The sequence below is a fragment of the Chaetodon trifascialis genome, chromosome 24, assembly GCF_039877785.1.
Source record: "Chaetodon trifascialis isolate fChaTrf1 chromosome 24, fChaTrf1.hap1, whole genome shotgun sequence".
Classification (NCBI taxonomy): Eukaryota; Metazoa; Chordata; class Actinopteri; order Chaetodontiformes; family Chaetodontidae; genus Chaetodon; species Chaetodon trifascialis.
This window is the reverse complement of record NC_092079.1, coordinates 10,618,739-10,635,151: the sequence shown is the minus strand read 5'-3', so window position 1 is coordinate 10,635,151 and position 16,413 is coordinate 10,618,739. Positions and strand designations below refer to the sequence as shown.

The following is a 16,413-nucleotide window of genomic DNA, read 5'->3' as shown; positions in this document are numbered from 1 at the left end:
AGTCTCTGACAGACACAGGCATACATACAGTAGTGGCAGTGCAGTAAAGCTAAAAGAAATGCAGGTGAGAAGACATGAAATTAAATACAGTGTGTCTTTATTCTGACTGGAATTTGATGGGGTAAGCTAGTGTGTCAGGCTGGAAGGTTCATACATTTAAACATGTCAGATGTAAAGGTGGAATGAGTGCCACATGTTATGTCTCCCAATTTGTGACTGTCAAAGTAAAAGCATAGAATGGCGCCACAGAAGCCCGTCGAGTTAATTTTGCTCCGTTTGTCTCTCGTCATCCCGATCAGGACCTGCCGTCGACGATCCAGCCCAAAGGCCGTCTGGTGAGTTTGTTGTCATTCTTTCCAGCACAACTGCACTTTGATAGTACGCTCCTCCCTTTGTCTTAGCGACTAGCACTCCGGCTAGCACTCCCTTCCATTCCCATTCCTCCCGTTCAGCATCCACCGAGTATTCCTCTCCAGCGTCGGGCCTTAAATGAAGGGTGCTCAGGCGTCTGTCTCACATGGGAAAGGATTCCTGCGCGGTTGTTGAAAGAAAGCGATTTTTATTCTCCCTGTCATTAAAGTTATTGTTGGCATCATTGTTTTCTACACTGTACGGTGTAATAAGTAAATAAATTAGAGAGGTGGACAATATCTGGAACCCTGCTGAGACTTGGTCCCTGTTAAAAGCCCTCTTTCTGAGTTGATGTAGTCAGTTGTTGTCCATTTCATGGTGTGTTTGTAACTCTGCAAGATGTTGCACGCATACACAGAAACTGTGGGACATGAAATCAGTAAGAATCCGGATCCCATCAATCAATCAATCAATCAACCAACCCGGGCTTTTCATCACCCCTCCTTAGTTTATTTGTGCCCCCCTGAGAGTTCTGTAGTGCATGATATCCGTGTAAGCGTTTGTTTGTGTGTGTGTGATGCTCTCAACCCCATAGATGTCCAGATCTGCTATCAAGGCCAAATTGTCCATCAAGGTAAGATGCGTTAAAGCGGACCCTTGGTAGAAGTAGATCCCAACTTGCCCCACCCCCCACCCCCATGGCAAAGTGCAGTTCTTCATATTTGCGTGGTTTTGATCCCACAACAGGTATCAAGGTTCAGTCTTCATAGCCGGTTTGTCCGCGAGCATAAAAGGCTGGGAAAATGGCTACGGCCACAGGCAGACATGCGGTCAAGTGCTTAGTTTGAGCCTTTGTGTTGGGCTGTTTATTAGTGTGAATGCGCGTGCTCCTTCTGTCTGGATTTTCTTTGCGCTGTCTTTTTCTTTTTGAATGTCTTTCTAATATCAGAACAGCTTTTGCAAGTACTTGACATTGTAGCAGCCAGCGTCGTTTCACATGGCCAGCTGTGCTTTTCACTGTAATGCAGTTTTCTAGTGTTTAGTTTAAAGTGTAATGTCTTTGGTGTTTTTGTGAAGATAAGTTTGTTTTTTAAAGTGTAATGTTGTTTTTGTGTTTTTTCGGTGAACGTTTTAGTGAAGTTTAAAGTTATTGTAGTGTTTTTTAAGTTAATGTTGGTTTGTTACAGTTCAACTTTGTTTAGGTTAACTTTGTTTTTTGCTGTCTTTTAAAGTTCAGTGTTTTTTGTGTATTTTAAGTTAACTTTTTTAAGTTTAAAGTCATTTTTAGTGTTTTTAATGTTTTTTGAAGTTTAAAGTAGTTAATTAGGTTAATGGTATTTTTTTTTAAGTATAATGTTTTTTTGTAGCGTTTTTGAGGTTAATGTTGTCTTTTTCAAAGTTTTTGTCATTTTCTTGAAATTTTGTGCGTTTGCCAGCCACTAACAAGTGTTTCTTTTGTCTGACTGTCCTCACCTTCCCAGATTTACGTGCGTGCACAGTTTGAGTATGACCCGGCCAAGGATGACCTCATCCCATGTAAGGAGGCTGGCATTCGATTCCGGGTGGGCGATATCATTCAGATCATCTCCAAGGACGACCACAACTGGTGGCAGGGCAAGCTGGAGAACACCAAGAACGGCACTGCAGGGCTCATCCCTTCACCGGAGCTGCAGGAGTGGCAAGTGGAACGCTCACCAATCACAGAAATTGTCCACACACTGTGTGAAGAGCACGGGCTGAGCATTGGTTGGCCATTGGCTGAAACCAGAAAATGAGGAGCCAGCTGCCTCCCTGCAACACGCTGCACCTCCTCCAGTCCAGCCCATGCACAGCCCATGTACAGCCCGTGCTCATGTGGAAAAATCTTCTTTTCAGGCGTGTCGCGTGTATAGCCATGGAGAAGACCAAGCAAGAGCAGCAGGCCAGTTGTACCTGGTTTGGCAAGAAGAAGAAACAGTATAAAGACAAGTACCTGGCCAAGCACAATGCAGGTATGCCACAAACAGTGCCACACTCCCAAACCAACCCTCTGCAGACATGTCATTTCAGATCTCTGCTGATACTTTGCTAATACACTGCAACTCAAGACTAGACTAGACTGGAAGACTTGATCATTTCAGTGTCACTTGTGATTAAACTGTCTGTGTGTGATTGTGTGAGATGACGTCTGTTGAGTGTCCACTCTGTGCGAGTGTTGCATGCCTGTCTCTCTTCCTTCTGACAAACCCCTCCTCCCGCTGTCTCGATGGGCCTCCTTTTCACTAACGGTGTGCCGCTGACAGCTTTTGATGCTTTTTGCTCTTCTTTTATGCTGTCTTTGGATTAACCCTTCCGCTCCCACCCTTTGTCCATATTTCATGCTGTCTCTTACCCAATGACGTGGCTGCATGTAAGTAAGTAACTCCAGACAGCTGATGTCCAGCTTCTGGCTTTTTCTTCCTACTCTTTCTGCTTTCCGAACCCATCCTCATGTCTCCTTGCCTTTTCAATGACGCTCGCTCGCTTGCTTTGCTGTAGCATTAAAACTGTCATTCAAATTGACCGCGTGCTGCTTCCCTGTGTTTTCCTACCTGTGCAAATAAGACCACTTTCAATGCTTTCTCCACCTATTTCTACTTGCTCACCTTCAAATACTCTGAACCCATCACATTTAACGCACTTCATGAAAGCCTCAAGGACTAAACATTGAAACCGGTGGTCACCTCATTTGCATTGCCATTGCTCTTGTCCCCTCTCATTCTCCATGACAATGGCATTTCATCCTGGACAGAGCTTTCACCCTGCACTATTGTGGACCATGTACACTCACTTTACGACTGGGAGCTAATATGGTAGCTTACAACGGCCCTGCAGGACATCTGACCTTCCTGTTATAATATGGAAAGTTGATTTCTAAACGCATACAAATAGACAACATTAATACAGCCTCTACTAAAAGTCCTAATCACAACCTTGGTGAAGGAGGGGGATGGATTGCAAGGCCATTGTATTGCACTGTATTCATTTAGCCACTTCACAGTTCTCCTGCAGACATTGTCTGGACAGAAGCACATATTGCCTTGGAAATAAGGACTTCACCATCTACTGGCCTTAGATTTTACACCTCCATCTAACCACGTTAGCCCTTTATGGCCCCGCTAACCGAACCCTTCTCTGCCGTTTTGCAGTGTTCGACCAACTAGATCTGGTGACGTACGAGGAAGTGGTCAAACTGCCGTCGTTCAAGAGGAAAACACTAGTTTTGCTGGGTAAGTCCACTCGCTCCTATGTCTGTGCGGCCCGGGTAGATGTCTGATTTACACTAATCTAATGCGTATCTTCCTTCTGGTTGCCCCGTGTCACTTTGCTGCCACTGTTCTATCAACGCACGCTGTCCCTCTGCCGTGGCTCACGAACGCAAAGACTACACGAACTGTCAGCTGTCGGTGAACACGCGGCTAAGTTTGTGCGACTGCGTCGGCCCGACCGTCTTCTAATTCCATTGTTTCTCCTTTCTTTCAGGTGCTCACGGAGTCGGTCGGAGGCACATCAAGAACACGCTCATTACCAAACATCCTGACCGCTTCGCCTACCCCATTCCTCGTAAGGACTCGCACACCCCCACGTGGCAACTGTACGAGTGCGACAACGCTTAGCTGAGTCGCACTGAAAACATATCTGCACAGTTTGATTTAGAAGCCTTTGCCACACAAAGGAAGCCCTTCAGGTCATTTTTAGCTCCGTCGCTCTTCCTAACCCTCCGTCCATCTCTCCCCTCAGACACGACTCGGCCTCCTAAGAAGGACGAGGAGAACGGGAAGAACTACTACTTTGTGTCTCATGACCAGATGATGCAGGACATCAGCAACAACGACTACCTGGAGTACGGCAGCCATGAGGACGCCATGTACGGAACCAGGCTGGAGACTATCAGGCAGATCCATTCGCAGGGCATGATCTCCATCTTGGATGTTGAACCGCAGGTAACACACAATTAGACGGTCTCAGGTCCTTTTCACTTGATATCGCTTCTGTTCTGATTGCTATCGGCACACAGAATTAACGGAATTTAAAGAGTTCACCTGAGACTTACACATTTTACATAAGGTGGACAATAGAGACACATTGTCAGTTGTTTGGTTTGGATGCTTTCTTTTTTATCAAAGTCGGTTCTGGTGTTTTGAGAGCCTGGTATTAGCCTTGCTTCTTGTGGAAAGACTTCATTTTCTTTATACTGTAGTTTTTCACCCATTTCAAAGGTTGTTTTGAGTTCAAAAACGACACAATTTCAATCCAAACATTTCTCTCATCAGGCGCTCAAGATCCTGAGGACGGCCGAGTTTGCTCCCTACGTCGTCTTCATCGCGGCTCCCACCATCACCCCCGGCATGACTGAGGTACTGTCGCTAACAACCTCTCCTCTCGCCCGTGCCGCCCGTTCCGCTTTACGTCGCTTGCACGTACTAACTCTGGTTGACTTGGCGCTGGCGTTTCGGTCTGAATTGAGAGCCAATTCAAACAAACCCTGTGTGAAAACTGCCTCCGTTTCTGTTTGTCTTCCTTTTTGCTTGGCGCATTGTTTCTGTCGCTGCACGTGCCCTGTATGCTTTAAGCGTGTTTCTATTTCCTTTGGCATGCCCATTTTCATTCGCACTCCAGGTTCCAAAGTGGTGCAGGAAACTGCCTGTAAGTACTGCTGAAATGGTGTGACGTGAGCTTGTGTGGAGAGTGTAGAAAAGCATGTCTGGCCTCCGTTTGTGTAGCTGCAGTAGTAGTGTAGCTTTGTCTGCTCTCGTTCCTCTTGATTTCCTGTAAATCCTCTAATCCCTCTAATAATCCTCTTAATTGTGTGCTCTCTCAGTGGTCCGTCTTCATTTATGACGCAACCTTGTGCGTCGTCGCCTCCTTTGCCTCAACCCTGCCTGTTGATACCGTTTTTTCCTCCTTCCTGTATCCTGGACAATTTGGGGGAAACGTCTAATTGATATTGCTATTTATTTATATTGCTATTTCGAGCATTGATTGTCTATTGACTATTCACCTAAAGAGACCACCTTTAAAACATTCAGTTGGTAGCAATCCTTATCACACACACTGCACGTTGATTATGTGTCGCAGTGACTTGCCTAACAAAGCAACATAAATCACTCTTGGTATGAAGTCAGATTACTGGAAGACTTGGTGTTTCTCAGTAATTGTCAAAATCCAACTTTTTAAAGTAGCACTATATTTTTGACATTCAACAGCTGCCAGCTGTTGCCTGACAGTAACTCGGTGTCAGAAGCTAACTCTGTGCTGCTATTTTAACAAAATTAAGATTCAACTGGAGCTGGGTTTCAGCCAAATACAAAGCAGTGCTTTTCTTAAGACGTGCTTATTGGCCAACTTCAGGTAGCCCCAGCCGAAACATGTAGAACTGGAACGCAAAGGTGGCGTTGAATCGCATCGGCTGTGACGAACGTCCCCCCCAAACCGCTCGTTAAACTCTTCTCTCTATTTTCCCCGTGGCGCCTTCAGGACGACTCTCTGCAGCGGCTCCAGAAGGAATCGGAGATGCTGCAGCGGACCTATGCTCACTACTTTGACCAGACCGTCGTCAACAACGAGATCGACGACACTATCCGACTGCTGGAAGAGGCCGTGGACCTGGTGTCCACCGCTCCTCAGTGGGTCCCCGTCTCCTGGGTCTACTGACACACGCTCGACGGCAACCCGCTCGTCGCCCCGACCCCGTTCGTCCCGGATCCGGAGCGGATGCTAAACTTTGGTCAAAATCCCTTGGAATCGCCCGTTTCTGTAGATAAACTGTTGTCGAAAAAGAGGGACGTGAAGAAGCTAATGACTGATTGATTGACACTTCGCCCTGCCCCGACCCCCTTTTTTGCAACAGCCTCAAAAGCATATTGTCGTGTACATATATACATATATATATAAAAGATCAAAAAATAGTGAATATGGTTCTGTCCTTACATAGTTGAAGGGTGGGAAGCGGAGGGGCAGTGTGGTAGATATTTTGTACTTTTCTTTTGTAATAGATGGATGGGTGGTAACATTGGAAAGGCAATAGCGAGCATGACCGTAAAGCAGTCTTATGTGGGTGCCTGTGTGTGTGTTGACCTTTAAAGGCGCTCGTGGTACTCTGTGTCCTCCCCTGGAACGCCCCCCTCCCCCAATCTCCTCAGCCCGTGACAAACGGGCCGAACTTCGAAGCACACCGGACGCCGCCGCAGCGGTGACGAGCGTCTCCCTCGCCTCTCGATGCAGGTCGGAGTGAAGCAAAAAGCACAGGAAACGTGGCGGTTTCTTTCTCCCCAGCCCGCCCCCGGCCCTTTATTTATTTCGCCGGCCCTCGGTGCCTGTTGGTTTGTTGAAGGAGCACACTGCATCCCTCTACGCTGTCTTTCTGTGTGTTGCTGTAGCCTGTTGTACCGTGCTTCCCCTCCCAACCTCTGACGGTCTTTGTTTACATCTCAGTTTGCACAAAATGGACAATGAAGAAGAGGTGCGCCGCATCTCGTCACCTCGCGGCTTTCGTCTGGCCTCGCCTGCTCTCTTCTGGCCGTACCCCTCTCCTTCCGTACGTGAAACGCTAATCGGTGGAACGTCGCTCTCGGGGGCACGACCGGCTCTGAAAAAGCACTTAGCGTCCGCCGCCGGACGTGGCTCCTGAACTGGAATTTAAAAAAAAAAAGAAAAAAAGAAAATACATCTAGAAAAAAAGACAAAAACTGAAAGGAGAAAAAAAAAAAAGCCTCATCAGAGCCTCGGGGAGGAAGTTGCCAACACCTATGCACACCCCTGGTTTCTGCCGGGCAGAGCGCCACGACAACAGTTTTCTTCTTTCCTCGCTCTCAAACGGTGAGCCGCGCTTCTTGGAGTCTTCGTGGGAATGTCTGAGGAAGGGGAGGGCCTCGCGGAGGTGGGATCGAGCCGATCCTCCGGCCGCCGTTTGGAACTGTTAACTGTTGTCTTGAAAAATATACAGGAGTATTCTTGTTTGGAGGGAGAGAAAATAACTCTAAATTTTGTGTGTAAATGTTTCAATGGTGCGTACGTCATACGAGTGAATTACCAAGAGCCAGTGTATATTAATCCTTAAAAGAAGCTCAGTATGTGACATAACCTCTTCACGCTTTACCCGAAGTGGCACGACGCCGCCCCGCCGTCACTAACTCAGTACGCAGGCACATCGGTTGAGGGGTCATTAAAAAATAATCCGAAATAAAAAAAAGGTCAATATTTTCAACTGTGTGGTGTGGTTGCTGTTGTTTCACTTCAGGTAAAGTGATTTCATTTCAAGTCCTGTGTAAATTACTAAATGACTAAAGCAGCTCTTCTGTATGAAATGTTGTTCTTTTTTGTTATTTCATTTTTAAAAAAAAAATATATTTCCTTTTACGTGTTTAAAGTAAACTGCTTGTCCTCCTTCCGTTTCTTTTCTGATGTATGTGTGTGTGTGTGTGTGTGTGTGTGTGTGTGTGTGTGTGTGTGTGTGTGTGTGTGTGTGTGTGTGTGTGTGTGTGTGTGTGTGTGTGTGTGTGTGTGTGTGTGTGTGTGTGTGTGTGTGTGTGGTTTTGGGAGTATTCTACAGACAGAGTCACTAATCCAACAGTGTTTGCACACACACACACGCACACACAGTGCAGAGCTGCCTTCTAAAACAAAACCAACACGTTCTGGTCATTTTCTTGTTGCAACCAGTGAAGATTTGTCTATTGGATTTCTCAATGATCTGATTTTAATGAGACGCTCGCAAAGACGCCACTATGTAAATCTGCTCCAAATTCAATGTCGTGCCCGCGAGGAAGCCTAATGAAGGTCTATATATAAAAAAAAAAAAATCACATTCCTCATAAATAATCCAACATTGCATTGTTTGCTGTAGTCACAAGTCCGCTTGGTGCTTTGGCCCCCTTCGTTGAAAACTCATTTATATCCTCATGTAAAAAGATGGCTCCGCTCAAACAGCTGCCAGGCCCCGGTTAAGTAACGCAGGAACACCTAATAAACCAATTGCTTTCTGCGTCTGTATTGATTTGAGGCGGTTTTCAAGGCGAGACAAGCGTCTGGTCATTAAAAGAGGATTGCAAAGCCTCAGTGGACTCTGCTCAGGTTTCCAGGTTCGATCCAAGGCCTGCGCTGTTAAGATGCCCTTGAGATTGATAAGCAATGTATTTACACAATTTATTAACTGGTAGATTAACTTCTATAATATTATTTGCACAGATTTGCCTAAAATTTGTGCCATCCAAACCACCCTTTTGTAGTTGCGTAAAGATAATGCAGCTCATACGTTACTGTGCTCCTCTTCCTCATATAGACATAGATTATATGTCCCAGCTGATTTCCACACCAACCGCCATCAGTGTATGTCACAGTCGGCTGTTAACAGCTACACTCTGTTTAGTTTTTTTGGCTGCGTCTCACTGACCAGTAAGAATTATGTCAAACTGGGGACACAAAGGCTACCAATAAGTTACCATTTCAAAACATGCACTCTGGTCAGCCCTAAAAGTACAATCGAAAGAACATCTGACTTCACACCGAGTCCAGAATAATGATTATCAAAGCTGCAGACTGAGGTCGGCTCATCAAGGTCACGTTGAGTATCCGCCTGCAGCCGAGCGTTTCAATCCAGCGAGTGATGTGCTGGAAGAATCTGCACAGTACGAGCTGTGCAGCGTGGGGGGGGGCATTTCTAAAGTCTCTGGTTAAAACCGCAAATGCTCTGACACCCTACAAGCCACTAGGTCTGTGGTGTGAAGAAAAACAATCAGACAAGCAAAACAACCCTTTAACTGTCGCTTCTGCTCGCACAGCATCGAGCCACATAGATGCTTCGGGGTTTCCTGCTGCTGCCTGAGGACAGCGGAGGTGAAGGAAATTTCATTGTGCCACTGAAAGCTTTACAAATGACAGGAAATACCTCTTTGCATTAAAACGGTGTCCACTTCTGTGGATAATCCATGGACCTCATTGTCAACAGTTTGTGTTCAAACTATTTTTTACCGAAGAAATAACAGCGTGTGTTTTCTGTGGATTATCCAGAGTGACACTGATTGTGGAACGAGATGTCGGCGCTGATTGTTTGAAATGTCATTATTGATGCTGCGCAGACATTCAGTTGTATTTTGGTGGAGGCATCTCCGCACCTGCAAATTACATTTAATGAATTTCTCTGCAGCTGAGGTGAACTGACTGATGACCTTTCATTTCAAGACTCAGAGATCAAACGCTAAGATGGTGAGCGATAACGGTTAACTGAGAAACAGGTTAGCCACAAGCAGCCTGATGACACACCAAAGGCAAATCAGATAAAGTAGGTCAGCCTCCATTGATGTTTGCTGAAACAGGCCTACTTCACGACAAACACGTGCAGATCAACCACATTTGTTCTGCACTGACTGAACACCGATGTGACGATCAATAAGTGTAGATAGGAGTGGATCAACTTAAAACTTCAGATGAAGAGGCACTTCACACACACGGGGGTGAGGAGAGATTGGGGATTTTACTTCAGCGACACCAATAAATTGAGTAGCACAGCCGGTGTTATGGCCAGGTGACTCATACTTTGCCTGGTCTGGTCTTTTGTTCTGTGCTATTCCAGGTCTCACAAATTGCGCTTTAATAAACCATCAGCATTTAGTTGCCATGTTAAACCAGAAATCCTAAAAGGCTGTTTTTCAACCATCCTGAAACGCTGACAGTCCCCTGACAGCTGCGATGTGCTGCCTGTCCGTTCGCCTGCTGCACCTCAACAGACAGACAGGCAGACAGACGGGCCCGGTGGAATAGCGCGGTGCTAAATGGAGCGGGGAGTTTGCTGCCTCATCTCGGGGCTTCGCCTCGCGGCAGGCTGTTGTTTTTCCTCCACGTGTGTTTGACTGTGTACTCTGGCTCTGAGGAGCAGATAAGTCACTGCTTGCTCCAGCAGTTATGAATCGCTTGCTTTAAGCTGAGAAAGCATCCTGTGATCTGATGGGAGGTCAGTCGCCAGTCACGCGCCGCTGTCTTGTTTTGATTAACTGGATATTGGACATCGTTGTCTTCGCTCCGGTATTGTCTGACTGACAGTAACAACGCCTCTCCAAAGACTTCAGCTCAACAAGAGGAAATGGAGTAAACAAGCAGTCGGTTATTTATCAAAGGCCTCATTTCACGCTACATTTCTGGGGACAAAGTCTGAGAGAAGTGATTTGTGTAAAACATACAGATGAGTTGAAACACAGTGTACTGTGTGTACACACATGATTCCAGTGGCGTCTTGAAGATTATGTACCACTGGTCCAAATTTGCTCACTGCTCACAGCATGAAAAGGCTTTTAGGAGCCAGCCAAGTGTCTTTCACTTCTAATTTGGGGGATTTTCCTCTTCTTCCTTCCTTCTGCTTCTTCTGTGGGACTCTTGGGCCTGGGCAAGCACAGCTCTTTTGAGGTCCATCCACAGAGATGGTCAGAGATCCACAGCTTGTGCCTCTTGAGATGGACCGTTATGGATTCTGAAGGGTGTCTAGGATCATTATCCTGTTGTACAAGCCACGCTCTTTTCATCTTCAGCTTCTTTACAGGCCCTGCCATGTTTGCTTCCATTATTATTTGGTGCCACTTCATTGGATCTCTTCAAAATGCAGTGTTCTCGATGTACCAGACCTCAGCTTGACCTCCACCGTTCATCTTAAATGCCATTCCTTAATTACATTACTGAGGAAACGGCTACCTGAAAACGCCTCGCTGTCTTCTTCGAGCTTCTCCTGCTTTGTGGTGTCTAATAATTTTAATTTGTGCAATGAAGCTGCTTGTTGGGATAGCGTTTGAGGAGTCACAGTACTTTGAAAGCTTTGAAATTTGGATCTCCTGGCCTTTCCTAACAATGACTGTGAGCAAGCTGTAGCTTTGTATAACATGTCCTTTTCACCTCGTGGTAAAGTCTCAGGAGTTTGCTCAGAAGGGACGGCCAGTTGTGTACATCCTCATATTTGGTGTGTTGGCACCACACAAAGCAATATATGAGCCAGCACATCTGTTGCAGCAGTCATGGTGTCTCAGAACGCACTGCGTCACAGATTTCTCTCTCGGTTTGCGCGCCGGCCGTTTCAACACAAGGTCCCGCTCTCACAAAGTGGATATGAAGACGAACCTGCAGCAAAAGGTGTTATCTCTATGTTTTGACTCAAGGCTTTTCTCGGCATTGGAGCTTGTTTAAGTGCGGTTGAGAAGGTGTGAAAGGCCCTGACTATGAATAAAACTCTTCGTAAACAACCCTGAGAAATACAGTAAAGGATCATTAGCAGAAAGTTTGATGAAAAGCGTCTCTGTCCTTCAGAATTCTACAGAAAATTTATCCCCTTTATGTCCCGCAATGATTTTTGTATAATCGTCAGGATTTGTTCTGGGCTTGAATTCAGACGCGTGGTTTCTGCCGCGCTTTGTTACTATAGAAACAGTTTTCTGTACAAGGAGAAATGTCTGGCCTTGTCAGGTAATTACACACTGAGGGCAGCTCTCCTTTTCTGCTCGTGTCACCCAGCTGCTTTAAACCCTATGGCTGAGGAAATGGACTTAAACTGTAATGGCTGCACAATTAGGTTGAGTGTGGGAAAATCTTTACTGTCTTTCCCAATGTGACAAGAAGTAAACATGTCTGTTCCACACCACCCGACAAAAAGCTCGCTTTTCTTTTGTTTCCTTCTCAAACATTTTGCCTTCACTTGAGTTTACCTTGAAGTGCTTTTCATGACCTACAAGGCGATAAATAGAATTATTAGAAGTAGAATATGAGAATTTTACAGAAGGAATTAGTAGATTAATGAGTTTAGAGCTGAAAGTGCCACTGCTGGCTGCACCAGACAAACAAATTAGAGGTTTACTTAATTTACTTTACTCATCTGATGATTTATTCAAAGGGTTTGAGCAGCCCAAAATGTCAAGATGGCCAGAGATGAGGGGATTTCACTTCAGCTGAAGCCAAACTGAAACTCACAAGAAAACAGTATTTGAGCGTATTGGGTCAGTCAGATACCACAGAGATTCCCTGCTGTCCATAGGACAGCACATGCATTTAAATTCAGCACTTATCTTTATTTTTACTGTCATCATCAACAGCTATTACATGCAAAAATCAGCTGGGGACCATAAAACTACTCTTAATGCATCTGAGAGCAAGCTGCAGAGTGTGTGTCATATGGTTTTTGTATAAACACTGATTCTACAGGTCATTTTGATTACAACCTTCCAATTTAATAATAATAATAATCCAGACTGAGGCACAAGGCCACGTTGACAGACAGTGGTGACTTGTAAGAAGGGGCGCAACATGCCTCATTCACCATCATTTCTATAGTTTTCCGAAAAAACAAACAAACAAAACAATCAGTGCAATGTTCCAAGTTGTTGACGTTATGGCCAGCAACAGAGCGTGGCTGAAAGCGAAAATGAAATTGCTATCGGCTACACGGTGGAGGAGTCGGTTCCACGAAAGGGAACGACTAGAGTAGTGGGAAAGCGGTTTGGTTAGAAAAGATCAGATGTGGTATGCAGCGTGTGAGAAGTGCAACAAGACTGGAACAGCAAAAGGCGGCCAAGACAAGACAACAACAGACTCATTTCACCACTTCAAGCAGACACACCAGACTGAGTACGAGGGGAGCTCACCGGCTACTGTGATTTCTAAACCAAGCAGACGGACGACACTGTCCTGTCCGTAAGAACACCATGATCACAGAAATACCCTGAAATCTCAGGATATTACTTCAGGGCCATATTGCCCACCTCCACTTGTAACCCCAGATGGCAACAGTTACTCCAACTGCAAGAACTGCTAATATGTAATCCATGTGTGGATCTAACAGGCAACAAGAGACGGGACAATAAGCTATGTCGGGTGCTGGCTGTTACGGGTCTGTTCCAGTCATTACAAACAAACACGAGGTGTTCCTGTGCAAAACACACAGGTGATTGATGTTTCGGGCATACACACAATGAGGCAAGGGCCCCCAGATAAGTCTTGCTCAGGGCCCCTCAGTGTCTTGGGTCAGCCCTGATTTGCCTTATTAGCTTACAGTAAGCCGATCTGGAGGTTGCATCAAGCCAGCTGCAGATAGCCAGAGTCAGACTGGATGTTGGCTGAGTTAGCTTTCAAAATTAAGGCTTCATCTCTGCTGCATATCAAAGTATTGGATCACATAAAAAAAATGGCATGTGAATTGAAATGACACACGTTTGCAGAGGTGTACTTTAAGTAAATCTTCGATCAGCTGCTTTCTGGATGGCTAGCATCAGTCATTCTGGGCTTCTCTCCACTATATTTACCCATATTTATTCTTTATTTTTCTTATCATTAGTACTATGATAAGCATTATTGTTGTTGTTGTTGTTGTTGTTGTTGGAGTAAAAATAATCAAAGTACTTCAGCATCAGTCCAGTATCATACAGTGGAATCATTCCAGCTGAAATATATAATTTACCAGTGTGCTGTACTGCGTAGTTACAAAACATACATAAAAAATGTAAGTAATTAAAGTAAGCCAAGCCATAATGTTTACAGCAATCACGGTTACATATTTGCAGAATGCGGTTTAATTTCTGCTTATTAAATTGTACTGAATCTATGTCATATTTCATACTTTCAGGCGCACACTTTCACATTATTTGTTTCTAAAGTATGAGCTACTCTCCGGCTTACTGCTGCACATTTACTTGCTACAAAGTGGTCATGCTTTTATTCTGAAAATATTGGCCGGATGTTTGTTTTTGGTGCCCTAAGTCTTGTCTATAAAAAAAGATGATATTCGCCAAAATAAGCTTATAATCAATGGGGCGGCTGTGAGAAGCGTCATGTGGTGCTGTAAGTGTGGAGACCGGGCGGACGCGGCACGGGGGAGCATCCTCTACAGCATCCTGAACAGAGGCGCCCAGTGCCCGCAGGGACACCTGGAGACCGCCGGCGCGCAGCAGATTTGCACCTGCGCGTCCAAGAGGAAACTCGTGGCGATTCGGGCTCCGCGAGTAGTTTTCAAAGCGGCCACGCAGGTGCTTGTGAAAACTTTCCGCTTCGTGAAAAATGTGCCGTGTTTTCGGGGTTTGCCGGCGGAAGATCAGCTCCGGCTTGTCCGCAACAGCTGGGCGCCGCTGCTGGTTTTGGGCATGGCGCAGGACTCCGTGGACTTCGACACGGTGGAGACGCAGCAGCCCAGTTTGTTACACACGATTTTAACGCACAGCAAAGAACAACCGGCCGAGACTGAAGATCCAGGGGTTCCCGTCGGGGACGCAGAGGGCATCAGAATGTGTCTGGTCCGGTGTCGAGGGCTGAGGATCAGCGTCAAAGAATACGCGTTTCTGAAAGGAGCGATACTCTTCACCCCGGGTAAGACACACCACACGACCCCTTTAAAAGTTTCTCATTTAGGCACATCATTTTTTGTTTGTATAACAGTCTAACGCGGCTTTACTGGGCCACGCCGCAGTGGTTTTTGGTATCAGCCATCATTTCAGTAATTTTATTCCATGAATCGTCCGGTGCGTCTTTTCTGAGTCTGTTTAACACTGTCGTTCTGTCTTCTCTCCCCGTTTGTCCCTGTCCCGCAGAAGTGACGGCGCTGGAGTGTCGGGACTACATCCAGGCGCTCCAGAGAGAGGCTGAGCGCGCGCTTTACGAGCACGTGCGAACGGCGCACCTGGGTAAAGCGGGCCGGGTGGCCAAACTGCGCGCCGTCCTGAACGCGCTGCGGGCCATGGACCCGGACACCGTGGCGGGGCTCTTCTTCAGACCCGTGATGGGAACAAGCAGCATAGAAGAACACGTGCTCGCGATGTTTAATGAGAGATGGAATCGTGAAGAACGGAAGACGTTCGGGACTGACGGTTGAATTTTGATGAAATCATGTATTAACTCATTGGTCTGTAGTGTTCTTTGAAGGGACTTCCTGTCTGCTTTCACCGCTCCGAGCAACACAGATGAAAACTGCTTCACATCTTGACTTTTTATATGTTTTTGTAAGGACGTTTAGATCATCTGCTGGTTATTAGCTCTCAAGCAAATCTGAAATATTCTCAAAAATTTTTAATGACTTTTGTGTCTCCGTGCGTCTCTCATTTGCTCTCCTTCAATATGTCTCCCTATCCATCGGTCTTCTGTCTCCGACTCTCTCCGTGTTATTGTCCCATATCTGTTACGGGGGTGTCTTCCGAAACTCACCTCAACGATCTGTTTATAGGACGAATCGTCCATGTTACAGTCATTCATGCCCTTGAAATAAAACCTGAAGCTGTGGGGATTTCACCATCCATTTAGACAACATATTAAGGGAAAGGTGGTCGGGCTTTGGGTATATGCATTGTTAAATAAAGAATTGATTGATTGTTTTATTGTGGCAGAACGTGAATGTGAATTTGAAGACACAGATTTTCCCTCTAATGCCAGTTGGATCGATCTTTCAAACATTACGGTAGCCGACATTGCCCTGTAAATGAATTTCGTGGTGCGTGTTACCGTAATGACCGTATTCAGGCAGAGGTAACAGATCACAGATCGTCGCTTTGTTTCTCCGCTTCAGACCTAGCTGGTGGATAGAGAGAAAAATGGATCGCGTTTGGCTGTGGATGTTTTTCATAGTGCTCCAACGTGGTTCCGGTATCAGGTAATACCTTTTTATACAAATAACACCCATGACATTATTTTCGAAGTCGTAGCATAACTTTGCTGCGCTTTGTTTCGTTGTACCTCCTTGAGGTAACTTCTGGTGTAACGTTGGTCATTCATCGCAGGCTAGCTAACTAGCCTCCGAGCTAACTGAACTAAGCTAACTGTTTGCTAACTTTAAGGTTTGCATGATTTGAGGCTAAAAGTTAGCTCGTTTGCTGACGGTAACATTGGCACTAAGATTGAAATGAATGAAATGATTTTATTTCTTTAGGCTGGGGGCGATGTTGGCAACAAGTCTGTTAAGGTAAAGTCGGTTAGAAGTAATACATTTTTTGTTTGGGGGTGTCCTCAGTGGGGGTCCTGACCCAGCAGTAAATTGTAAGGTTAGCTTGATATGAAAACCTATTGTGACATCGTTTGGCATCATTTGTCGGGAAA

General features: G+C 45.7%; 2 protein-coding genes across 4 annotated transcripts in view; both read left to right on the top strand.

Annotated features, from left to right (window-relative positions):
* LOC139328001 (peripheral plasma membrane protein CASK-like) overlaps positions 1–7,743 on the top strand; it is a 37,656-nt gene extending 29,913 nt beyond the window's left edge. For 2 of the 3 annotated variants that reach the window (XM_070958106.1, XM_070958107.1), the window contains 8 exons: positions 300–335; positions 1,833–2,029; positions 2,227–2,342; positions 3,519–3,599; positions 3,853–3,933; positions 4,111–4,313; positions 4,644–4,727; positions 5,848–7,743. In XM_070958106.1, the coding sequence (XP_070814207.1) occupies positions 300–335; positions 1,833–2,029; positions 2,227–2,342; positions 3,519–3,599; positions 3,853–3,933; positions 4,111–4,313; positions 4,644–4,727; positions 5,848–6,024 (975 nt within the window). In that variant the 3' untranslated portion in view covers positions 6,025–7,743. The remainder of the gene's footprint in view (positions 1–299; positions 336–1,832; positions 2,030–2,226; positions 2,343–3,518; positions 3,600–3,852; positions 3,934–4,110; positions 4,314–4,643; positions 4,728–5,847) is intronic. The other variant, XM_070958108.1, reaches the window with a different exon arrangement.
* Positions 7,744–14,022: 6,279 nt separating this feature from the next.
* On the top strand, positions 14,023–15,285 carry LOC139327767 (nuclear receptor subfamily 0 group B member 1-like). Its single transcript, XM_070957720.1, has 2 exons — positions 14,023–14,697; positions 14,919–15,285. The coding sequence occupies exons 1-2, from the start codon at positions 14,166–14,168 to the stop codon at positions 15,197–15,199; spliced, it is 813 nt and encodes a 270-aa protein (XP_070813821.1). The 5' UTR covers positions 14,023–14,165; the 3' UTR covers positions 15,200–15,285.
* The last annotated feature ends 1,128 nt before the right edge of the window (positions 15,286–16,413 follow it).

Coding starts and splice junctions, on each gene's coding strand:
- LOC139327767 (XM_070957720.1), top strand. CDS start 14,166: ATGTGGTGCTGTAAGTGTGGAGACCGGGCGGACGCGGCACGGGGGAGC. Junction 14,698..14,918: donor AGCGATACTCTTCACCCCGG/GTAAGACACACC, acceptor CCTGTCCCGCAG/AAGTGACGGCGCTGGAGTGT.